This window comes from Phyllopteryx taeniolatus, chromosome 1 (assembly GCF_024500385.1).
Source record: "Phyllopteryx taeniolatus isolate TA_2022b chromosome 1, UOR_Ptae_1.2, whole genome shotgun sequence".
Taxonomy (NCBI): domain Eukaryota; kingdom Metazoa; phylum Chordata; class Actinopteri; order Syngnathiformes; family Syngnathidae; genus Phyllopteryx; species Phyllopteryx taeniolatus.
The window spans coordinates 22,927,093-22,953,757 of NC_084502.1; the positions used below are offsets into that span (position 1 = coordinate 22,927,093).

At 40.3% G+C, this 26,665-nt stretch overlaps 1 protein-coding gene across 4 annotated transcripts; it reads left to right on the top strand.

Moving 5' to 3' along the window:
• The first annotated feature begins 1,568 nt into the window (after window positions 1-1,568).
• Window positions 1,569-25,349, top strand: pik3cd (phosphatidylinositol-4,5-bisphosphate 3-kinase, catalytic subunit delta). Of its 4 annotated transcripts, none has more exons than XM_061781541.1 (23): window positions 1,569-1,835; window positions 6,669-6,852; window positions 9,037-9,265; window positions 10,757-10,980; window positions 11,153-11,329; window positions 14,367-14,522; window positions 15,214-15,300; window positions 17,116-17,337; window positions 18,625-18,721; window positions 20,058-20,188; window positions 20,266-20,316; window positions 20,417-20,584; window positions 21,023-21,144; window positions 21,229-21,372; window positions 21,449-21,548; window positions 22,055-22,215; window positions 22,831-22,940; window positions 23,050-23,128; window positions 23,216-23,383; window positions 23,849-23,972; window positions 24,236-24,365; window positions 24,448-24,602; window positions 24,676-25,349. In XM_061781541.1, the coding sequence occupies exons 2-23, from the start codon at window positions 6,712-6,714 to the stop codon at window positions 24,811-24,813; spliced, it is 3,114 nt and encodes a 1,037-aa protein (XP_061637525.1). In that variant the 5' UTR covers window positions 1,569-1,835; window positions 6,669-6,711; the 3' UTR covers window positions 24,814-25,349. The 4 variants fall into 4 exon arrangements, with proteins under 4 accessions (XP_061637525.1, XP_061637517.1, XP_061637542.1 ...); XM_061781533.1 differs by having other exon boundaries at window positions 1,570-1,835; window positions 15,211-15,300; XM_061781549.1 differs by having other exon boundaries at window positions 1,571-1,835; window positions 15,211-15,300; window positions 24,236-24,381; window positions 24,470-24,602.
• The last annotated feature ends 1,316 nt before the right edge of the window (window positions 25,350-26,665 follow it).

Here is a 26,665-nt window from a genome sequence, read left to right on the forward strand (position 1 = left end):
AACTCCATACAGGCGGGGCCGGGGATTGAACCCGGGTCCTCAGAACTGTGAGGCTGACGCTCCAACCAGTCGTCCACCGTAATCACAACCGCTCAACTAAAATCAAACCGTTTTCATTTAGATTTGGACACTGGGATTAGCAAGGCGCTAGAGGGCTATGAAAACCTTTCACCACAGTGTTTGTCTGCTGTACTGTGTAATTGATCCTATGTCCACACTTTTTTATTTACTGGAATTTTTTGGGGAATAGTACCACTGTGGCCCTAAATGTAAATACATCCATCCATTTTCTATATTGTTTATCCCCATTAGAGTAGCAGGTGTGCTGAAGCCTATATTACTCTCAATACAATTCAACATTATCAGCAAGGATATCTACCTATTTTTCAAAACTTTACAGTTATGACTCAGTCAGAAATAATCATTTGCCCTCATGATTGTTTATTATTTTGATTTTGATATTTATTGTTAGCAATCAGGGTCACCTATGAGACTTGATTAGAATAACATTATGTGACGTTTTAAGCTATTTTGCATAGCCTTTTTGTATGTTTGCCTTAGGTCACGATAGTGTAGAATCACTTTTGGCCATGCTAATTTAATGTTCATCTTGCAGGCTGGGAAACATGGTTCATACTTTTACTGCAGCTCTGACCAAAAGTTTCTCTTCTGCACAGTCACTTCCTGTTTAGTTTTTTTGCCAGCTGGTCTAAAGTACCTTCACAAACATTTTGTTTTGCAACAAGAAAGTGCACATAAACACCAGACCATACTGACTGATAAACAGACAGTTATATGTGTTACTGCTACTCTTACATTGACATTAAAAATCAAAAATTTGCCACAGATTTTAGGTTATAAAATTGAATGCAGAAAACATTTTATCCAGTGAGGAGTGCATAAAGATGAGCATACAAATATTAATTGCATTAGTATATGCTATATCTAGTTTGCTTAAGGTAGGTCGTTACACAGTATGTATGAATTGTAACCACAGGTTTAGATGCATTTAACAATCACCCTGACAGAGAGGTGGACTTGGTTCAGTGACACGAGCTCAAGGAAACACGTTTCAAACATCCGTCTCTATTGTAACTATATATTAGGTTATTATTCAAGTGTTGCGCTCGACAACAGATTGGAGCTTTTGGATCCTTGAAGTAACAGTCAATATATGTATATATATATTTTTTACATAGGGTTCATTTCAAGCATGACAATCACTATTTTTAACCTGATAAATTGGTACCATAAAGTACCCTTTTTTCTTTTTTTACAGTTTTATTTTTATGACATTTGAATTTTGTTTTTTAAGTTGACAATCCGTGTACTTCAAGAGTTAGAATCCAGCTAATAAGAATTGGGGTAACGATATTGTGCATAATAAAAATACAAAATAATATCGCTTAGTTTTTCTATTATTATTTATTCTCTTTTTTATTAATGGATGTTGGGATAGTTTCCTTTGATATAATGTAATGTTATGTGTTCTATGTGTGTTTTGACTTCCATCAATCAACAACTACTGTAATTCAGGTGGTGGGCAGGCGTTTGTTTTCGTGCAAAGGAAGTTTGACTTTTGTCAGACGGTCCCTTGGCCGCGGGCACCTGCGTGGCAAAGCGCAGCCGCTCAGTCCGCGTGGACGCCACATCCCATCGTGGACGCTTTCCACGGCGGCGCCCACAGACTCTCGTGCCCCTGGCCTGAACCCCATGCACTGCTTGTAACGCCTGACGGTGCGTGATTAGTGTCCTCGATGGCAGTTCAGCAGCCTCCATCTTCTCCGTGACAATCCCACGAAGAGACAGATGACCGGCGTGTAGGACTCTCGCAGGCAAGTGTTTTCCGCTCGTTCCGCACCTCGCACCTCTTACTGTCATGACTAACACCAGAATGAACTTGTGCTTTAAGATGGTTTCCTTGCAGAATAACGTTACATTCTGTACACTTGCAGCTCCTTTGAACATACAGTACAGTGTGCATTCGTGTGGCTTTATATGGCCCCACACGGTGCAAGTGTCCCCTTACCCAAATCAATAGTGTAGAATTACTTTATGCGTGTACCAACATTGTAATTGATGTGTTGGAAGCGCACCATCACATTTCCAAAAACACTTCCACATTGTATTTGTAATGAATGTCGCGGTAGCATGTTTTTCCTATCACCATGATTACCATACATTTTTGATACAGCTCAAATCAAATATTGATTGTCAAGATTGGCACTGTAAAATCAAATCAAATAATAAGACCAGCTTTTAATTGGACTTTAGTTCTATGATAATGGTGCAATTATTCATCAATAATATATATAATATTTAATCATTTATTTGATTCATGTTTTGTTTTCATAATCTCGTCAGTGACACAAATATTAGTAGCATTGATGAGTTTGTTCAACATATCACGCAATCGATGTATTATCGTACTGTCACAATAATATCGTATTATCGCGTATGTATCAATCGCCAGTGTTGGGAAGATGACTGGAAATGTAGTTGTTAACAATTACAGTATGTTACCATGTTGACAATTTAATAGTAGTGTAACCATTTCAATGACTTTCCCAAAGTAATATAAGTAATTACGTTTCATTACATTTCGATTATTATTCTTAAATTTGAATGAAGGCCTCAACAGGACTCTACGAAGCGTTCACTAAAAATGTGAATTAAAACCATAGATCATTATTTTGCAATTAATCACATATTTGTTATTTACACAAATAATAGACTGAAAAAAACAATCAAATGTAAATGCATAATTAAAAAAATGTGTTTGCTGGATTAAATGTGCACAGCATGTGGAAACCGACCATACCATACCATCTTGACCTAATGACAAATTTGCACAATTTCGACAATATCGCTTCATATGACAAACCAGATAAGTGATTGTTCCATAAAAAGTCCAAAATTATCAAGATGAAACTGTTCAAAAGTCAATGTTATTTTATGTATTCAAAAGTGTAACAGTGAGTCTAACCTTTTCAAAATCTCAGACAAACTAATTGATCGCACCACAAAATGGAGCGTTGTGGTTATATTTGGAAAATGTCATTTTTGAGACTACGGCAGAATGGTACATGACCAGAGAGAGCCAATCACAAGCGACAGCTTTAGGAGGAAGTGATACGACAAAGAAATCTGAGTTTTTTTCGGCTGCTTTTGAAATGTAACTAAAATTGTCATCATGGAAATTTCCAAAAGCAACTGTGATTAAATTACACATTTTCTCTGAATAATGTAATTAAAAAAATTTAATTAAATTATATACTATATTGTTATATGTAAATAGTTACTCCCCAGCACTGTCGATCGCTATGTCATATCGATGGAAAATATAACAATTATATGATATTACATATACATCATCAGGAATACATCACAGAATCTCTATAGTCTTAATATCACAATTCTTCTTTTCCTTTCGGCTTGTCCCTTTAGGGGTTGCCACAGTGCGTCATCCTTTTCCATGTAAGCCCATCTCCTGCATCCTCCTCTCGAACACCAACTGCCCTCATGTCTTCCCTCACGACTTCCATCAACCTTCTCTTTGGTCTTCCTCTGGCTCTCTTGCCTGGAAGCTCCATCCTCATCATCCTTCTACCAATATACTCACTATTTCTCCTCTGGACGTGTCCAAACCATCGAAGTCTGCTCTCTCTAACTTTGTCGCCAAAACATCGAACCTTGGCTGTTCCTCTGATGAGCTCATTTCTAATTTTATCCAACCTAGTCACACCAAGAGCGAACCTCAACATCTTCATTTCCGCCACCTCCAGCTCTGCTTCCTGTTGTCTCTTCAGTGCCCCTGTCTCTAATCAGTACATCATGGCTGTCCTCACCACTGTTTTATAAACTTTGCACTTCATCCTAGCAGAGACTCTTCTGTCACATAACACACCTGACACCTTCCTCCACCCGTTCCAACCTGCTTGGACCGATTTCTTCACTTCCTGACCACACTCACCATTGCTCTGGACGGTTGACCCCAAGTATTTAAAATCCTCCACCCTTCCTATCTCTTCTGCCTGTAGCCTCACTCTTCCCCCACCACCCCTCTCATTCATGCACATATATTCTGTTTTACTTCTGCTAATCTTCATTCCTCTGCTTTCCAGTGAATGCCTCCATCTTTCTAGCTGTTCCTCCACCTGCTCCCTGCTTTCACTGCAGATCACGATGTCATCTGCAAAGATCATGGTCCACGGGGATTCCAGTCTAACCTAATCTGTCAGCCTATCCATCACCACTGCAAACAGGAAGGGGCTCAGGGCTGATCCCTGATGCAGTCCCACCTCCACCTTAAATTCATCTGTCACACCTACAGCACACCTCACCACTGTTCTGCTGCCCTCGTACATGTCCTATATTATTCTAACATACTTCTGCCACTCCAGAGCTCCGCATGCAGTACCACAGTTCCTCTCTGGGTACTCTGTCATAGGCTTTCTCTAGATCTACAAAGACACAATGTAGCTCCTTCTGACCTTCTTTGTACTTTTCCATCAACATCCTCAAGGCAAATAATGCATCTGTGGTACTCTTTCTAGGCATGAAACCATACTGTTGCTTGCAAATACTCACTTCTGTCCTGAGTCTAGCCTCCACTACTCTTTCCCATAACTTCATTGTGTGGCTCATCAACTTTGTTCCTCTATAGTTCCCACAGCTCTGCACATCACCCTTGTTCTTAAAAATGAGCACCAGCACACTTCCTCCATTCCTCAGGCATCTTCTCACGCGCTATAATTCTATTGAACAAGCTGGTTAAAAACTCCATAGCCACCTCTCCAAGATGCTTCCATACCTCTACAGGAATGTCATCAGGACCAACTGCCTTTCCATTTTTCATCCTCTTTAATCCCTTTCATTCATCCTCTTTAATGCCTTTCATTTGCATCCTTTTTACAGTCTACCAGTATGCATGTCGTTGGAACAATATAACAATCACTATCATTCATAACAATTCTAGTCACTGATGGTGTAGTGGTGCACTCGCCTGACTTTGGTGCGGGCAGCGTGGGATCAGTTCCCACTCAGTGACGGTGTGAATGTGAGTGCGAATGGTTGTCTGTGTCTATATGTGCCCTGCGACTGACTGGCGACCAGTTCAGGGTGTAGTCCGCCTTTCGCCCGAAGTCAGCTGGGATAGGCTGCAGCACCCCGCGACCCTAACCAGGATAAGCAGTGATGGAAATAACAATTCTTATTATTTACATTACATTATTAAGACAGCTGATTAAAATATTGAAGTTGTTGTTGTTGAATGTCACACTTAATAACTTGGTAATGTGTTGTGAATTTCAACAATTAAATGAAACAACTTAATCTTCAACTTTAGTTAGATAGATAGATAGATAGATAGATAGATAGATAGATAGATAGATAGATAGATAGATAGATAGATAGACAGACAGACAGACAGACAGACAGACAGACAGATAGACAGACAGACAGACAGACAGATAGATAGATAGATAGATAGATAGATAGATAGATAGATAGATAGACAGACAGACAGACAGACAGACAGACAGACAGATAGACAGACAGACAGACAGACAGACAGATAGATAGATAGATAGATAGATAGATGGTTTTTTTCCCCAATACATAGTGCAAACACTGTATTGTGATACTATCCTCATCGTTGATGCGCGATGTTGCTTTACTGTTTTCTCTTACGATCCTTTTTTAATACAACTAGATTGATGTTCTACCCATGCTTGTGTTGTGTTTTATTTTGGACTACTCGAGCTTCCCCAACATTTCAAAAACATGTATGTTAGGTTCAGTGAAGACTCTAGTTTGAGCTCACCCTGACCCTAATGAGGATTAGTGCTGTAGAAAATAGGTAAATAGAAATTACATTGGAATTGGCCTGTTTAATTAATCTGTATTGTTTCCAAATTTGGACATAAGAGGTTTTAGGCTGGACGCCAACAACTTTCACTTTATTTTAACTGAACTCCTGGATAAACATTTCTATGATATTCAGATTTATTGAGATGCACCTGTACAGTATATGCATAGTAAGTGTTGGCTATGTTGTCTGATGATGTTAACTGAGCTTTCGTTTTATGTGCCATGCGAATGGCTGGAGATCAGTCCAGGTTGCACGCCACCTCTTGCCCAAAGTCAGCTGCGATAGGCTCCAACTCACCCGCAGCCCTAATCAGGATTAGCGCTATAGAAAATGGAGAAGTGGATGGATAATTATTTTGTGAATACCTCTTAATTGTTTTTTTTGTTTTTTTTTTAATGCAACTTGGCATGACACTTATGGTACTACTGTATCAGTATTATAGAAAAAAAATATTGTGATAATATTGTATTATGAGTTACTCTGTAATTCCTTACCCCAAGATTTGTGGTACAGTATACACTCACAGGACAATTCATTAGGTACACGTTTGCAATCAAGAATAGTCCAAAGATAATATTGTAACGCTGAATTTCAGTGAAGTATTGATTGATGATGTTGTGGTTGCAGTTTGCAATGGACAAGTGCACTGCACAGCTGTTTTTCAAAATATTTTCTAATATTTTGACCCTCTCATGTAGCTACATAATAAGCTGCATGTTATGACAATGAAACCATCTGCATGTGTTCAGGGTGGCCATACTGTATTCAATATGGATGTTTGTGTTGCGGTGAGCAGCAGCAGAGGAGCTGGCAGTAAATGAGAGGCCGTCGTCATCACCATGCCCCCGGGGAAGTATGGGATGCAGGAGGAGTGGGAGCGGGAGGGTGAGCAAGGCATCAGGATGGACTTCCTGTTGCCCACTGGCATCTACCTCACATTCTCAGTGTCTCACAAGGACACCATCAAGAGCATCAAGATGGTATGGCTACCAAAACCAGTACAGTATAAGCAGGATGTATGTCCACAATCTCTATAAAAATCAAATAAGCTGAATCATCGACAGTGTAAACGTCAAATTTGAATTTTATAGAAGCCACATTTCTCCTTGGCCGCTCCGTTGCCAATCTCCTTATGAATGAATGTGAATGTGCTGTTTCCATGCCAACCGCTCTGCCACCTCAGACAGTATGATTTAGCTGTGTTTAGTAATGATACTCTTGGAGGCTTTTAAGATGATTAAGAAAAGAAATGACTCCCCGGTCCTTTTTCTTTAAGTGCTCCAGAACTTTCAGGGTCAAAGAGTCGCTCATCGAGTTTCCTTTTCAGTGTTTTAGTGTGAATGTGTCATACCCAGAAAAACAAACAATCATCTCCTTATTTTAGTCTGCATGTTTTTACAGCGTCTAAATGCATTGCCGTTTTATTAACTCTTCTAAATTGTATCTTTTATCAAACAAGTATTGGCTATGACAATATGGATGAAGTTAAGAACAGTAAAGTGATTGTTGCCAGAAGATCCTAAGACTTTGTTGTTTGGTTCCTAGTTATTATCGAAATATACAGCATAGTCGAAAGTGAATTCCCATGCAGGGATTAGTAAACTAATTTGGATATAACATGAAATCAACTAAAACAAAATGCGTTATTTTATGTTCTGCAGAGAGTACGAGATGTGGGGTAAGGAGTAAATCAGAAAGTAGATCTTTATTTGTACAAATGCCTTTTAAATAATATTAAATAACATTATGTACATACTGCACACAGGGAGTATATATATATATATATATATAAAACATAACCTGCAGGGACAGGGTTTTTTTATATGGGCGATATTACCGTCAGCCCCCCTCTGTTGCATTTATAATGTAAAGATGTACCACCCATTGTTTTTGGAGCATTGATGATCGGCGAAAATGTATTGTCAACAAGTTAAATGGGAGTCAGCACACGCCTGCCCCCATTTAAAGTGCTTCTGGTTAACACCAAATTCATTTCAGCTGTTCTAGGCTTTACGGCACTTTTTTTGGGGGGGTTTCTAGAAGAAGGCTGAAGGTTTTGTGCTAACACTGAGTGCTATTTCGAACTGTTTAGAATTCCTTCCACCTTAGTTCCAGCTGAAAGAAAAAACAGTCCCACAGCATGATGCTGCCACCATCGTGCTTGACTGTAGGTAGGTATGGTATTCTTTTGGTGATGAGTTCAACATTAGTTTCACTGGACCATAACAACATCTACTAAACTCGTGGGAAAAGATTTTCTTTTTGTAAAAGTTTTTGCACAGGTTATAGGTCACATTACTAGTGGGAAAAGTTTTGAAATGATTTATCTTGGTCTAATTTTTTCATATCACAAAAACCTGGCATCAGAACAGGAGTGCGTAGACTTTTTATATGCAGTGTATATATCACGGGGGAATTGGAGCCAATCCCAGTTGGCTTTTTGGGCGAGAGGCAGGTACACTCTGGACTGGTCACCAGCCAATCGCGGGGGAAATTTAGTCAAATAACTATTTACACTCACATTCACACAGGGAAACAATTTAGAGTCTTCGATGAGCCTAACTTGAAATGTGGGTGAAAACCCACACAAGCACAGGAACAACATGCAAACTCCACACAAGAGGGCCTGAGTCAAGATTAATTCATTCATTTCCCATAGTGCTTATCCTCACTAGGGTCTTGTGATAAATAGAATATAGCCTAATGGCCTTTGTTTTCTTTTCTTTTTTATTCATTTCACTGGACACTCGTGTTTGTTTGTCCTACATGGAATAAATCCACAACTTCCTCACTGTAAACGTCAATTTTACAGATGCCACATCTGCTGAGTGTGGGCCTAATGGGAGCAGCCTCTGTATTTTTTTTGCTTTGACAAAAATGAAAACAGGGGCCACTAGTAAAGGAAATAATGTATTTTCTGAGCACCAATCAATGGTGTACCCCTTCTCTTGCCCAAAATCAGATGGGAGCTCGATCCTAATGAAGACAAACACAAGAAAATGTATGAATGGTATTTACTGTGCTATATTGCTCTGATACTGTATCATTCATATGCTGCCCAAAGTCACTAGGCTGTGTATTGGGTTTTCTTTCTGGGGATTGCTGTGATGTAATTGCAATTCCTATGAGTTAATGAAGGTATTATTTTGTCTTTTTTTCCCCAGATGGTTTGGGAAAATGCCAGAGGGGAGGCGCTATTCACGGCGCTGGGTCATCCAGACTCATACGTCTTCACCTGCATCAAGCAGACAGGTGAAAGGGAGGAACTGGAGGAGGAGTCGAGGCGTATAAGTGATGTGCAGCCTTTCATGGGTGTTTTGAGACTGGTGGCCAGGGAGGGTGACCGTGTCGAGAAACTCACCAACAGCCAAATCAGCTTTTTGATTGGCAAAGGTCAGCAACACTCACTTTCACTGCCCATATAGCTTCCCTGGTGATTTATTGTTTTTCTTGTGGCATATGTACAATATGTACAGTATCTCCAAGTCTTTTTTTTTTCTTAATAGAACAGTAAAACACATAAACACAATGAGCACACTTACGCAGGAGCTTCTGTTGCCCGCACCTTACACCCAAACACTCACATGCAGACTCACTTTTTTATATGGTGTTTCTAGATTGCGGATTTTCGCTAATTGTTGGCAGGTCTGGAACTTATCCTACGTGATAAATAGACCCAGTACTATATCTAATACGATCTGACACCATTCAGAAATAGTCTTGTATTTGTGATTTTTTTTTAACTGAGTGGAATTCCAGAGTTGACAATCGTACTTAAAGTTATACAGTAGTCAGCTTTTTTACCTTGCCTAAACCTAGAATAGAATAGAATAGAATGAATAGAATAAGCCTTTATTAGGTCTGCAGTCAGAGTTTTACAGCAGAAAAAGAGCTCTGCAATACTCGTTTAAAAAGTATTGTCTGAAATAGTAGTACTTGTGTGTTTCTATGTGACGCTTCTGTCAGACGCGTGTAGTGTAGCATGTTGTGTTGTCAAAGAATGGCCTAAAACATTGCTTTACATTAAAAGTAGCAGCACACTAGAAAAGTCATATTAAAGCTTCAAAAATCTATCTATGTACATATTTATTTTGTCAGATAATGACAACAGTACATGAATAATAAATACTACTGTAAATACAATATACAGAAGGGTGGACGACTGGTTAGAGCGTCTGCCTCACAGTTCTGAGGACCGGGGTTCAATCCCCCGCCCCGCCTGTGTGGAGTTTGCATGTTCACCCCGTGCCTGAGTGGGTTTTCTCCCGGCACTCCGGTTTCCTCCCACATCCCAAAAACATGCATGGCAGGTTGATTTAGGACTCTAAACTGCCCGTAGGTGTGAATGTGAGTGCGAATGGTTGTTTGTTTGTATGTGCTCTGCGATTGGCTGGCAACCAGTTCAGGGTGTACCCCACCTCCTGCCCGATGACAGCTGGGATAGGCTCCAGCACGCCCGCGACCCTAGTGAGGAGAAGCGGCTCAGAAAATGGATGGATGGATAGAAAATTTAAATGTATCAATAAATGGTCCAGATATAATGGGATCGAGAAGTCTGTCATGGAAGGAAATGCTGCGTGCTCTGATGGTGTCGCGCACTGGGTGACACTCACAGAGCTGGGCTTCCTTATCAGGCTGTCCAGTTGGCCACTATCAGCAACTGAGATGCTGCTGCCCCAGCAAACCCCTGAAAGATGAAAAAAAAAGTATGCTGTTTAATGTGGACTGTTTATGTATAAATGTTTATGTGTGTTTTTTTATTCTAAAATTTAGCAAATGAGACAAACCTAAAATACAGGACTGACTGCGAAGTTTTTTGCTTCTGAGACTCGACTTGAAAGTCTGACAAACTGGTATACTGATGATTGTGTTTGTTATTTTCAGGTCTGCATGAGTTTGAGGCCCAGAAGAACCACGAAGTGAGTGAATTTCGGACCAAGATACGAGCGTTCTGTGAGGAGAAGGCTCAGCGGCGGCAAGCATCACCATGGCAACAGTGGATGGCATACATGTTCCCATGTGACTTGGAGCCATGCTGCTCTCTGGCAATGTGTGGCAAGTCACAAAACACCAAGATCTTTATCAACATCAAGTTTGAGGCTTGTGATGTGAGTTCATATTGAATGTTATCTAATATAGTGAGGGGATGCTGGGGCAGAAGCTATGAGAGTTTTCAAGTAAATGTGAAAATCTTTAGCAATCCCCCTCCCATATCACAAACGCCACTTCACAACTCTTCAAAATCTTACTGAGTAGGACGCAAACATGAATGTGTGCTAGGAAAGCTTCATGGTGCAGCAGGAGCCAAAGGACCTGCCGCTGGCTCTGATGAGGAGCGCCCTGAAGAAGAAGGCCACCGTCTTCCGATCGCTGCGGCAACAACCAGAGGACTACACCTTACAGGTCAACGGTAGATGGGAGTTCATCTATGGGAGACACCCGCTGTGCCAGTTTAAAGTGAGTTCATTATTCATATATTCATGTATGTCTTTCAATCGAAAGCCCTTTTCAAATTCAAATGCATTAAAAGCACCAATATTTAATAATGTTGCTTTAAAATAATATACAGACACAGTTCCTTGCATTAAGGAGAGCTAGCATCTCCGGTTTCGATCGCAACCTCCCACTTTAGTGGTCTGTAATAATATCAATATAACATCGCAATATTTGATTAACTTTTGTGATAAGATTTTTGACACGCCCTACCAAAGAGGTTACCTGTAGGTTGCAGGTAGCAGCATTTATTTATGCAAACAACCTCAATTACCATATCTCAACAAAATGAAACATTATAAATGACGCAAAATGAAACGGAATGATTACTGGCCCCCGTGAAGAGTTGCTCTAAAGTGTAAGTACCAAAGTCGGACAATAGCTGGGCTAGCTGCTAAGCTAAGTATCTAGCTAAGATAACGCAGAACTGAACCAAGTAACCTAGATGCTCTTAACTAGAAGCTGAAGTCATAGATGTATTTTCTAGTGTATGTTGCTAATTGAGCTACCTTAAAATCAGACAGGCCTACTAAAACTGCATAGTACACATTTTAGAAATTAAATTGACTGATGAATCAAAATGTCCTCATATTCCTGGAAAGTTTGATAAGCTAATGACATACGCTAACGTGTAATTGTTTGGAACAAACAGCTGTGTTTGTGTGTTTTTGTCTCATTTGTTTTGTTTTTATATACTTTAGGACTTTGGTTGTCTTAGTGGATAATATTTGGCTTCCTGTAAGATATTTTAGCATAAACCTCCTTTTTAACCAGCCACTGGCTAAACTGCGAAATAAAGTTTCTGTATGTCAACGAAATATCTACACAAATTAAACCAATAGTATCATTTCAACCCATCTTGTTCCACCGATTTCAAATTGTAGGGTCAAACTGTAGCTGTTTTTTCCTTTAAGCCATTAAAGGTTTGGTTGGCAGCACAGTCCAGTGACGCTACCTGCAGGCTTGACTCATATCAGTCCAGCTAGCAGCACTGCAGCAAGCAACTGCATCCATTAAGGCCTTAACAAGATTTGGACTGCATTAACCTAAACAGCAAACAAACAGCCTCCCATTTGGGGTGCCATTTCCTTTCCAACAAACAAGGGACACCCTCCTGCCCTCGGGCTGGGCGGGGACTGGCTGCATCGTGGGCCCTGCAGGTTGGGAGGGCGTCTGTGTCTTTGAATTGCTTGGGTATCCCCTCACTCACACTCTCGTCCTATAGACTTTTATAATTTACATAGTCAATACCACCAGGGCCACCACACTTCAGTTGTACAGCCGGGTTCACGACCCTTGTCTTGCATGCTTCTTCTCTTGTCCTGGTCCTGTTCTATCTTGTCCTGTCCTTCCCTCACAGGGTGTAGCACTACAGCCCCATACAACACTCACATATAATGCTTCATTGTTGTAGATGTGTAATGATTTACTTTTCTCATCCTGTTTACAATTAGTGCTTTGTCTTTTGTCTTCGTTTCTCTCTCCCCTCTTGAAAGTTTGTTCTGTTCGACTGATCGACTCTGATTCTCAATAAACATCAATTATAATACTCAGAAACCACAGCGGCAGCTTAAAGACTCTACTATGATACAGTAAAACCGTTCCGACATAAAAGGGATACAGATACTGCATTCTGCTTGATCTAACAGCCGAACAGGACAAAAAAAAAAAGTAAAGAGGCTCACACTGAAAATAACAGCAACATTTTGTCACATTTAGCTCCAAACAGTTTTTAATAACCTGGTGTGAAATATCGAGTCACTTTTTTGCACATTTCGAACAATATTAATCAACTTTATAGTTCAATCGAAATATTAAATGTCTATATCTACATCTGAAATCTAAATGCTAAATATATATTTAAATGTTAAATATACATCTAAATAGGAATCTTAAATATAAATGTTAACTATATGTATACATGTTAAATATATATAAATCATAAATGTAAATTTAAATGTAAATAATAATAATTTATGTTTTTTGGACACTACAAACACACAGCTTTTTTTTTGCTACTTCCGTTTCTTGGCAGTGTGGATTTGCATATTAACAAAATATTTAGTTCAACCTAAAACTTTTAGATTTAGCATTTAATTTACTTTTATTTTTATATTTCGATGTTTATGTTTACCATTTAAATATATATTTAACATTTAGTTTTAATATTTATTTTTAACATTTAAATATAATATAAAATGTAACATTTACTTTTAATATTTGTATTTAAATTTAAGATTTATATTTAGATATAGACTTAACATATATAACATTATAACATATTTAACATCCATCCATCCATTTTCTGTACCACTTATCCTCTCTAGGGTTGCGGGCGTGTTGGAGCCTTTCCCAACTATGTTCGGGCGACATGCAAAATTCGACTTTTTTTTTTTTAAATTCAAATGTATTCAAAAGACCAAAAGCTCACAGCAGTTGCAGAGACTTCATTTTTGGTGGACATGCAAAACATGCATGCAAACTAATACCCTTATTTTACTTTGATTTAATCAATTTATTTCATTTAACGGCATAAATGTCTTGGATGCAGAGAGAGAGAGAGAGAGAGATGCAGATCTTGAATCAAACCCTAACTCTAAACAACCCTAATGACAATCTAAACCCCCTAACCCAAAACCTAGCATTTTGGGTGTTCAATTGTTTGGTTGTTGTTTTTGTGTTTTAATTTACAGTAGTAGAACTTCACTACAGTCATTTTAAACTTTATTCTTATGAGTTCCCTGTTATAGATTCTACTTTTTCTCATTAATTCCTGAATCCAATTATATTCCCATATTTTTCTATTCATTCCCACAGAAAGTTTCAAACCGTTTGCCAACAAAACTACTGATGATGCTTAGTCCTTGGGATGAATGATGACAGGGGGATTTTAAGACGAGCTTATTAACACACATTCAGTTTGCCTATAGTGCCATGTAGTGTGCCTCAAGTCCTTCTATGCAAAGTCACCTCAGTTTTTGTCTTTTCTTTTATTCCACAGTACATTTTCTCCTGTTTGAGTACTGGCCAAAACCCTCATCTCACCATGGTGCACCACTCCACCATCAGCAAGTATCAAGAGGAGCACGAGCGGATGTGTAGTCACGTGTGCAAGAGTCGCTCCTTGTCCAGACCTCCTCCTCTGCCTCTCAAGAAGGTAAGAGGGCACCGGACGTTTGGCGTCTTTGACGAACACTTCTCTAACTCTTCTGGTCGTCGTCACAGTTGTTCCACTGGGACATCGTGGACTTTGGCACACTTGAAACGTGCTGCGCATCACAATGTGAATAATTAACATTTGATGTCTTGCTTTGACTGAAACCACAGACACTGTAGAGCAGTTGTGTGGGCAAAGTGTGGGGGTGTCATGGGGGGGCCAAGCCCAGTGTTAGGGGGCACTGGCACCCCCCAGCACCCCCTATAGAACCAACACCGTTAAACACCTTTTAAACATTCGTAAACATACAGTACTGTACACTATGTATGTGCATTTTATCCCCCTTAATATGTGTTTTAATGATTTTGTGGGGTTATTATTATACAGTTTGAATCTTTTAGGCTATGAAGCCATCTGCAATAGACGAACCGAGATATAGCGAAGAACACTGTAAAACACAAATGCAGAGACACCACGGTTGCACAGTAAAGTAAAATAAAGGCATGATAGAGTTCTTCTGTTCTTGTAGCTTCTACTAAACATACTTGTTTTTACTTCCATCTTCTGAACTACTACCCAACAGGATAGTGTAGCAACATGACATGCATGCTTTCTGCGCAATATTATTGTACACAATGGAGACATTTGAAGGAATGAATTTCCCTTCTCTTCTGACTTGCTCATGCAGCAGAATACCTCCTCTTTGTGGTCCATCCATGAGCCTTTCTACATCCACCTGCTGCAAGGAAGCCGAGTCAATGCAGATGAAGGAATGAAGGTTGGTTTGCATCCAAGTGGGTTTTTCTCCCACTTTGTCTTCTCAATATCTCCATTTCACTTGTACTAAAAGACAGTTTGACATATAAATGACATGGGTGGGGGGTGGGGAGATACATTGGTTCAAACCACACGCTTCCCATAATTCATCATAGCGGTTGGGTAAGTTTCAAAACAGGAAGTGGGGAGGGCCTGTATCTGTTCTTTTAGATGTCTCATTCTGGGTTGTAGATTCTGAGAAAACCCTCCCTCTCTTGCATTTCTATTGTTGACACGTTTAGAAAGCGCATCTTGTTTGTTGAAAAATTACACCGTTTACCATTCTGCAATACTGCATATCTATTTTTTTATATTTCCAGCCACAACACACGTAGGGAATCCTGTTAATGGGTGACTCTGTGTCATCATACTGTACTGTACACTAACTTTGTTACCGTTTAGGTTGCTTCGCCTTGTGGAAGTGCACTTCCAGCAGCTGCTTTATGACTCATGCCAAATGTTTCCTGTCACATAATGATCAGTCATGTCAGTTGTTGGCAGACAAATGATTGAAAACACAGCCCCAGGGGAGAATAGATGCTCATATATTTAGTCTATACAGATGTGGCCTATCTTGATTTGGCAAAGGGCAGGACATGAATGGTCACACATTATTGGATTTTGACTCAAGTGGCCATGTATTGAAGGGTGAAGTGTCTGCGTGTGTTGTGTGCAGTGCAATCGTTCTGAACTGGTGGGTCGTGGACCCATTTTGGGTGGGTAGCAGAGAGCTTATCAAAGAAATTACATGTACTGAAGTGTACATCCTTTGACTCATAGCCTGAGTGACACAGGAAATGCTTAATCATCTCGTCAAGCATGTAAATCTTCCACTGTCACACAAGCTTCCATGCTGCATGGCAGGACCTTGTCCCCTCCCAGTGGCGGGCAAGTTGCTTCCAAAATGTCATACAGTACATCACATATTACTAATCACTGTTTTTTGGAAGTCCATCCATCCATCCATTTTCTGAGCCGCTTCTCCTCACTAGGGTCGCGGGCATGCTGGAGCCTATCCCTGCTATCATCGGGCAGGAGGCGGGGTACACCCTGAACTGGTTGCCAGCCAATCGCAGGGCACATACAAACAAAGAACCATTCGCACTCACATTCACACCTACACCTCTACCAATTTAGAGTCGTCAGTTAACCTACCAGGCATGTCTTTGGGATGTGGGAGGAAACCGGAGTGCGTGGAAAAAACCCACGCAGGCACGGGGAGAACATGCAAACTCCACACAGGCGGGGCCGGGGATTGAACCCCGGTCCTCAGAACTGTGAGGCAGACGCTCTGACCAGTCGTCTACCGTGTTGCCTTTTTGGAAGTCATTAGGTAAATTAAAATATTACTGTCCCTGAATTTGGAATTGCTTACACTACTTCTGAGTTACTTTCACTAAAGCAATTGTGGAATTGTAGTGTAATAAGTTTGATGACATTTAACAAGACAACAATAACAGAACAGTGCATTACAAATTAAAAATAAATAGACCTACATTACATTCCCTTTGGTACTTTTTTTACACCATCAAACTTAAAAAAATAAAAAAAAATTCTGTGGACACAGATTAAAAATCTATATTATATATGAGTTACTAAAATAAATGCTCATGAGACATGAGAGGGGAAAAGACAATGTCTGGACATTACAATAAAAACTAACAGATATCAAATTAACAACAATTTATGAGTAATTACATTACTGAATTGCAGTAAAATACTATTATTGCATTACTTTTGTTTGCCACCGCTCACTATGCATTTTTATGCCCCCCAGCTTGTGGTGCAAGCTGGCCTCTTCCATGGCAGTGAGCTGCTCTGTAAGGTGGTGACCAGCTCCGAGGTGGCGGTGTGCTCCGAGCCACTATGGGACCAAAAGGTGGAGTTCGATATCAGCGTGGCTGACCTGCCTCGCATGAGTCGCCTGTGCTTCGCTCTCTATGCTGTCTTCGACAAGGCCAAGAAGCCCAGAGGCACCAAAAAGAAGAATAAGAAAGCAGTGAGTTGCAATTTGTGCGTGAGTGTATTTCATTTGAGTGTGAAGCTCAGTTCACACTCACGCGCGCGTGCGTGTGTGTGTCGGTGTTTGTGTCTGCGTGTGTTGTGTGTAGTGCAATCGTCCTGAACTGGTGGTCGTGGACCCATTTTGGGTGGGTCGCAGACAGCTTATGAAAGAAATTACATGTACTGTATTCCATTTCTGATTTTTTTGCATAACAGTACAGAGGCATATTAAGTTACCACACGGAACATAGTAGGAATGTGAAAAGAAATGTTACTTCCTTGTTCTCTAGCCACTAGTTTGCTATGTAAACAAATACAGTGCAGCTCAGCCTTTAGCTGGCCGGACCTCATAGCAAGCAATATGCCTTTGGTGGTACAGAAAACTCAATTGAAATCTCATTTAAAAATCTAATATGCTGTAATTATGGTTTCAGAGGAAATTTTTAGACCCAAAAAAAATTATTTATTCCTTCTAACTTCTATGAAAGTGGGTCACAACTTTGCAACATTAGGAAAATGCGGGTCCCAAATGTTTCCGGGGAATACTAAATTCATCTTTACACTATTTAGCTTCCGTGGCACCTCCGCCCACTATGCCGTTTGTGTTTGAATTCACTTCCCTTTTCTGGTAACTACTCTGTGAAGAGTAATTGGAAAAACAAAAGCCAACCTGTCAAGACACCCTTTGTCAAGCCAAGCTGTCAAGTAAAACTAACCACTCATCACAATATTACTACATCTTGCCCTCATGAGTTGCTTTATCGACCTAAGTCATGTAATAATAAAACTAAATTGTGAAACGATGTGCTTCTCAAAAATGTCAGGGATATGAATCATTTAAAACAACAGTAAATGGCACATTATATTTGTAACACAACTTACTGTATTTATAGTCTACAGTCCTGTAACTATAGTTATGATCAACGTATCCTTTTTACAAGTACAATGAGACTTCCGTGTTTCATTGACAGTGCAAGCCCACCACATGTTCAATACAGTGTGTTCAATACTAAAGAGTGTTCTCACTGCTGCAGCGATGGTCAGTGCATTGAGCATGGGCCTCACAAACATGGTGCACTAATAATGGACTCAGGTAGTGTTGCTTCTGCTTTCTGGGACACTTCTCTCTTCTGTTACTTGGAAGAGAAGTCCCACAGACATGTGCTAGAAAGACAAACAGAAGTAAAGCTAATTATAGACATGGCTCATACTACACAACAATGACGAATTTTTAATTTATTGACGGAATACAATCTATATTTTGTTTTGTGTGTTTTTCTAGGATTGTCCAATAGCCTGGGGGAACATCATGGTGTTTGACTACAAGGACCAGCTAAAGAGTGGCGAGTTTCTATTGTCCACATGGCCATCTGTTCCTGGTACTTACAGCAATGTAGTGCAATATCAAATTTATAATTACAGTAATTACACATGAAGCATTTATTCATAGCATTTTTTTCATGCTGATTATTTTGTTGAATTGATAACGCAGCGGAAGCTCCAAAGTCAAGTACAATCGGTTATGTGACGCCTGTTGACTTCCAAGACATTCTAATTTCAAAACAATTTTTCTCAATCGGAAATAATGTAATGGTAGCACAGTGAGGTATTGGTTAGTATGTCTGGCTCACAGTCGAAAGGTTCTGGGTTTGACTTTCGGCTCGGGCCCTCTTATGTTGAGTTTGCGTGTTCTCATCGTGCTTGTTTGGGTTTTCACCGGGTACTCCGGCTTCTTCCTTTAGGTTCTTTAAAGACTCTTAACTGTCCGTAGGTGTGAATTTGAGTGTGAATGTTTGTTTATCTATATGTGCCTTACTGTTTGCTGGCGACCACTTTAGAGTGTACCCTGCCTCTCACGCGTCAGTCAGCTGGGATAGGCTCCAGCTCACCACAACTCTGATTAGGCCAAGTGCTATGGAAAATGGCTGGATGGATGGAAATAATGTAGATTGTTTTGTTCTTTTGTTTCAGGCTCCAACTCTTTCCCTAACAAAACTATTAACTGCACATCTTATGATTTAAGTAACATTATAATTGTCATACAAGTGAAAGCGAGAGCGAGAGCGAGAGAGAGAAGTTAACCACTTAAATGAAATAGCTTAAAGTAAAAGTACAGTACAGTACTGACATAGAGGATTCCAGACATACAAGGGGGAACAGGAAGATGTTTACAGAGGGATACTGTTACCTGGTGGTATTTTGTAAGTATTACTGGTATTTATATGTTTTTGTGCGTGTCAGCTGGCAGCATAAGGACAGTACTGTATGTAAAGTTTAAGTAACTGGATGTTCAACATCTATCTGTTTAGGAAAACATAAACATTCACACTCACATTCACGCATGTTTTAGGAATGTGGGGTGAAGCCAGAGTAATGGCCACGCAAGAACAGGGAGAACATGCAAATTCCACAACGGAATTCCAGAACTTCAGCAATGTCTGGCAAAGAGGCTAACCACTTACTGCCATGCTGCCAAAGTTTTAAAAATTGCATCTTTCATCATGTTCAATCATCAACAACAAAAATGTATCAAGTAAACATAATCAAGTCCCCAAGGAACAATGTAAATTTGGGTATACTGTTCCTTTTATATGATCTTTTGCTCAGACTGATTTTGTGTGAGTGGCTCATGTGTCTAACACAGTCTGTCCATTGCAGAAAATGTCATCATTTCTGACACAATTAAACACATCACACATAACGTTTTTCTTACAGATGACAAAAGTGACCTGTTGAACCCGATGGGAACAGTTGAGAAGAATCCCAACGTTGACAGTGTAGCTGGACTTCTCATTCGCTTCCCGAACATCCGACCACATCCGCTCTATTATCCTCCCCTTGACAAGGTGCTCGTTATCAAAATCACTTGACATCTCATTTAAAGTATATTTCATTCAGTCAATTAAATTGACTCTCCTTCCAGATAGGTGCTATGGAAACAAATGGTGATGCAGCTGCGGCAACAAAAGAAGAGGTTCACATCTTCATATTTTATATTTTATCGCTCACATGTGAAAATACTTAGCCTGCTTTGGGGTTTTTTTTTATGTCTTTGTTTTTTTGCATCTCTGCAGAACATGAAGCTGAAAGAAATAATGGACAACAAAAACTACACAGAGTTCTTCGAGGATGAGAAGGAGCTGTTGTGGAAACTTCGCACGGAAGTCCGGGACCATTATCCTGAAAGTCTTTCCAAGCTGCTCCTCATCACCAAGTGGAATAAGAGAGAGGATGTCATCCAGGTACAAGGGATTGTTTTGGGATATCTTAAACATTTGTCAATAAAGTAGCATAATAAACTACAAGATAGATAGATAGATAGATAGATAGATAGATAGATAGATAGATAGATAGATAGATAGATAGATAGATAGATAGATAGATAGATAGATAGATAGATAGATAGATAGATAGATAGATAGATAGATAGATAGATAGATAGATAGATAGATAGATAGATAGATAGATAGATAGATAGATAGATAGATAGATAGATAGGATGATCACTGCATGCCTTTGTTTGGACAGATAATACGTAAATGCATAGCTTAAAGGAAACATAGCTGGCAGAATTACCAGAGAAAACTCAGGTTGATATGTGAAAAACTGTTGACAGGATGTTTTGAAGAATTCAATCTCCTTGGTGGACGTAGTAATTCACATTCATTGTGACTCTTTAGATGGTGAGTCTTTTGAGGAACTGGCCAGAGCTCCCTGCTATCCCAGCCTTGGAGCTCTTAGATTACAGTTTTCCAGACCCGGCGGTTCGTTCTTTCACCATCAGATGCCTCAGAAAGCTCAGGTAGTCAAATTTGTGTTCATGTTGTTGCTCGTCTTTCATGTATGAAGAACACACTCACTTGCGGAACGCCTCCTCTGCCCACAGTGATGATGAGCTGCTGCAGTATTTAATCCAGCTGGTCCAGGTCCTCAAATACGAGTCTTATCTAGACTGCGACCTCACAACGTTCCTGCTCGAGAGGGCTATATTCAACAGGAGGATCGGGCACTATCTCTTTTGGCATCTCAGGTGAGGCACGGTTCACCAGCACACCGAAACAACTTGCGTCTCGTCTTGATGGCTGAACATTGTGTCTTAAATTTAGGTCAGAGATCCACGTCCCATCTGTCAGCTTAAGGTTTGGCCTGATTCTTGAGGCCTATTGCAGGGGTAACATCCACCACATCAAACTTTTAACAAAACAGGTAACTCTACTAGTCATATAACAATCTTCAAAAGAACTCAAACCCTGTGCAAAATCAATGAGTGAATGACTACAATTTAGGATCGTAATGGTTTCACCCGCAGCGAAGAGTGTAGTAATTAGATGTGACGTTAGCCCATTCTGATGTGATGTGATCTACAGTACATCCTCCAGGTTCCATTTTAATACCTGCCAAATGGGCCAGTAGTTTGGGCTTTCACTTTTTGACCCTGTGTACCCATACCAATTTAATTTGAACATTACAGGACAGAACATTTCAGCTCACAGACAATAATATGTAATACAACTTTGCTTTGAAATGATTACAATTATTGCTTTGAAAAGATAGTAACGAGTAATTTTGGAATATGTAATGCACTACTTTATGGGGAAAAAAATACCCAACACTAGTGCTAACATGCAGTACATGTAAAGTTGCACACACAAAAACAAAAACCCAATGGGTAGGCATTGAAGTATGTTTATTTTGCCCCCTCCCTTGCACAGAATGAGGCTCAAGGCAAAATGAAGGTACTCAGTGACTCTGTCAAATCAGGCCCCCAGAAGATGAATGCTGAGGACCTGAAGCTGTGCATCAGACAGGAGTCGGACGCTTTGTCCAACCTGCTGTCACCACTCAACCCCAGCGTCATCCTCACTGAAATCTGGTTAGAGCCAGACACACACACACGCAAGCATGCATAAAGTTTAGAATTTCACAATGTGTTAGTTATTGTTGTAGTTTGCAGAGGTTCTTCCAACTGAGAGGTGCGCAACAGAGGCTTACTCTCTGTGTCAAGGCAGAATCCAGAAAAAAAACACTTGTACAGGATCTGATTAGACTGCACAGGTGTTCCAATTTTCTAGTCGGTCAAGCCTATTGTCAAATAAACACTCATGCACGACTACTCCGCATCAGCTATTTCTAGGAAATCTCACGTCATGTTGATTAATACAAATAATTATCCCATTAAGAGATGTCAGTAAGAGAGGCAGCCATCTATTATTACATTGATTTCTCCCCTTTGCATAAATCGAAGAATACAGCATCTTAGAATGATAAATAGTCAGAATGCAATGGCAATAAATAATGCCACATAGCTTAAAATAGCTGTGATGGACTGGCAAGCATTCCAGGGTGAAGTACACCTTTCGCACAGCATTGGCTGAGACTGTAACTAATAGAGATTCTACTTTGTTATAGATGCCTCCACAAGTCACTATAAAATTCATTAACAATTTTATCTCTGCCTCATGATTTAAAAAGTTGTATACTGTTGCAGTGCAGACAAGTGCAGATTCATGGACTCGAAGATGAAACCACTCTGGTTGATGTATAAGAGTCCTTGGACTCAAGGAGACATGGTGGGCATCATCTTCAAGAATGGGGATGGTGAGTTACCAAAAAAAGAAGGGAAAAAACATTGCATGGGCCTTACAAACATGGAAATACATGATAAGAAGAATGAAGAATTAAATTATGTTACTCCTTCATGATGAAGATCTTCGACAAGACATGTTGACCCTCCAGATGATCCAGCTCATGGAGAATTTGTGGAAAAAAGAAGGACTGGATCTCAGGTAGGGACCAACAGGTATTATTTATATGTATGCACAGCATCCTCGAGAAGGAATGTACTGGTATCTGATTTTGTCTTCTGAGCGCAGAATGATCCCATATGGGTGCTTGTCCACTGGGAACAAGATGGGTTTCATTGAGGTGGTGAGGAACTCGGATACCATCGCCAATATCCAGCGAAATAACAGCAACAGTGCCGCCACTGCTGCCTTTAATAAAGATGCCCTGCTGAACTGGCTCAAATCCAAGAATCCAGAGTGCGTATCCAGAAAATGTTTAAAGGTTTAGCTCAGGAACTTTGGAAACTTTTGGGGAAAGGGATTCATGTATAATGATGGACATTTTTGTTCTATCATAAGCAGACCTACATGCAAATTAATGTCAATTTCATTCATCCATCCATCCATTTTCTATAGTGTTTTTCCTCTTTCGGGTTGCAGGTGAGCTGGAGCCTATCCCAGCTCACTTTTGGCCAGGTACACCTTGGACTGGTCACCAGCCAATTGTCTCAATTTTGTGAAGAACAATATTTGTTTAGATTAGTTGGCTGGGGATTGGTTTTAGGGTGTCTTGGACTATGAACCTTCACCATTAACACATATTACCAAATAAGCTAAAGTTTACTCATAATAACATTAAAATGTCTCCAAATGTGTTGAAATAGGGGATCCACATAAATTGTTTTTAGGAACCCACTCATTCTTGCTGTTTTTCCTCACCAGAGACAAACTTGAACAAGCAATCGAGGAGTTCACGCTGTCTTGTGCTGGCTACTGTGTAGCTACTTACATCTTGGGCATTGGTGACCGTCACAATGACAATATTATGATCAGGGAAACTGGACAGGTGAGATTTACATATTGTATTTTCTGTCTCTACTAATTCTAAGAAAGAAATATGCCACAAGGGGGCGTGAATGTCATTTTTAATCTTGAACTAGAATTGTACCCAGTAGAGCAATTTAGAGCCAGGCACAGGTTTTTGGTAGGTTTTTCACAATCCTGCTCACAGACAAACTTTGATTACATTGAATCTTGTCAGATTTATCAAAAAAATGTCATTGTTTAAACTCCTGAGTATCTCTAAGTGATTGTTTTACTGTTCTTTAGCTCTTTCACATTGACTTTGGACATTTCCTGGGCAACTTCAAGCGCAAACTGGGCATCAACAGGGAACGTGTACCTTTTATTTTGACATACGACTTCGTCCATGTGATCCAACAAGGACGAACAAACAACAGTGAGAAGTTTGAGAGGTATAGTATTTATTTATTTTTGTAATATGTCTGTATATTCACTGGGGTTTCTGTGTTTTGTGACAGAACTATGCATCGTTGTTGTTAGGTTCAGGGAATACTGCGAGCGGGCATATAAGATCCTGTGTCGGAATGGGACACTCTTTGTCAACCTCTTTGCGATGATGAAGGCAGCTGGACTGCCCGAACTCTCTTCCTTCAAGGACATTCAGTACCTAAAGGTATGTATAAATGATGCTGATGACAGGGGGGAGGGAATCATAATTATGACATGTTTTGTTGTTTTCTCAACAGGACTCTTTATCTTTGGGCAAATCAGAGGAAGAGGCACTGAAGAATTTCAAAGTGAAGTTCAACGAGGCTCTGCGAGAAAGCTGGAAGACTAAGGTCAACTGGATGATGCACTCTCTGGCCAAAGATAACAGACCATAAAGGATACCAAGAACTAGAACTAGAATTACAATGTAATGGACAGAAAAGACAAAAGGACACAATCGGACATCTGTTTCTACCAAAGTGATTGCCTCATTAGTAAGGAGTAATAGGTAACCAAAAACTACATTAATTGGTCAGATACTGTATGATTTCTTTGTGTTTTATCTAATGTTGAATATTGTACAAAAATGTATTTTTAAAGGCGTTTTCAAGATACTGTATATCTGTTCATGTTGCCTTTGCTGGGCCAGTAGTTGGGAACAATTGTTTAATTGCGTCATCCAGGACCGAGGCCTTTAGTTTAGGTTAATTAAATTGTGTTGCACCATATAAAATTCTAAATGTGTTTATTATTAGGATTATTACATTTATTTTTCATTCTTAGGTGCTAAGGACAGATGTTAGATTGCCAGTTGTAAATGATGTGACACATGCTTGAGTGCACAGCAACCAAACACTGTACTCTCACACATCATTTCATTTCATCAAATATAGACGTTTGAAACCAATGAGTAAATGTTTAATACAATGCAGTATTCTGTGTCTGATTTTGAATTTCTTGTTTACTGATAGCATAGTCTCATTTTGATTATATTTTTAAGACGGATGTGACAGATGCCATTGCAGAGATTAGGGGCCCTATTTTCGTGACTGGCGTATATCTGACATGGCGGGTGGCGCAACTGTGTGCCAGGGACAGGTTAGATGAGTCGACCAGCGCACGCAGGCGGTTCCAAGAATGGGCTGGCTGGGCCGCTCTGGGTTTGTCTACAGCCGACTTCATTCACCGCCAATTAGAGCAGCTCCTCTCATTCCCTTTAAATGTTTGCAATGACAGTCTCGCATGGAGATATCGCTGAATGGAGGAGGACGAAGCGTAAAGGACAAACTCTGGGTTTGTCTACAGCCGACTTCATTCACCGCCAATTAGAGCAGCTCCTCTCATTCCCTTTAAATGTTTGCAATGACAGTCTCGCATGGAGATATCGCTGAATGGAGGAGGACGAAGCGTAATCATAGCGATCCGTGCATGATTGGAGCATTGTCACTGCCCTTGGCCAGTGTCGCAACAGACAATGTGAGCGGATAGCCTTATAAATACAGAATGAATTTGTGAAAACTCCGGGTGACCAAGGTATGTCTGCAGACCTCATATATCTATCCCCCCCACAGCTGTGCCAGCCAGTGGGATGATTTAAAAAATATAATAATGATGATAATAATAATAATAATGGGTTCGATGAGGCGGCACGGTGGGCGACTGGTTAGAGCATCAGCCTCTCAGTTATGAGGACCGGGGTTCAATCCCCGGCCCCACCTGTGTGGAGTTTGGATGTTCTCCCCATGCCTGCGTGGGTTTTTCCGGGCACTCCGGTTTCCTCCCACATCCCAAAAACATGCATGAATTGGAGACTCTAAATTGCCCGTAGGTGTGACTGTGAGTGCGAATGGTTGTTTGTTTGTAGGTGCCCTGCGATTGGCTGGCAACCAGTTCAGGGTGAACCCTGCCTCCTGCCCGATGATAGCTGGGATAGGCTACAGCACGCGAGTGAGGAGAAGCGGCTCAGAAAATGGATGGATGGGTTCTATGAATTGATTTCTACACGCTGTTCACACATTTATGAATGGAATACATCTGACACCACACATGTCCGGGGACCTCAGAATCTGTCTGGCTGTGCCCTGATCAAATTCACAAAAATCGTGTGAGACCAGTTCCACCAGCATTTAGATGTGGTCTCAGCAGGCGTCAGTTTAGACCGACTTTCTGCCACCAAATTGCCACTGCGCCTGGCGTATGACAAATGACACACCCTCGCTGTGCCTAAATGCCCAGCTTGGCATAGAC

Coding starts and splice junctions, on each gene's coding strand:
- pik3cd (XM_061781533.1), top strand. CDS start 6,712: ATGCCCCCGGGGAAGTATGGGATGCAGGAGGAGTGGGAGCGGGAGGGT. Junction 20,317..20,416: donor CTGCGGCAACAAAAGAAGAG/GTTCACATCTTC, acceptor GCATCTCTGCAG/AACATGAAGCTGAAAGAAAT. Junction 22,216..22,830: donor GTCATCCTCACTGAAATCTG/GTTAGAGCCAGA, acceptor ATACTGTTGCAG/TGCAGACAAGTGCAGATTCA.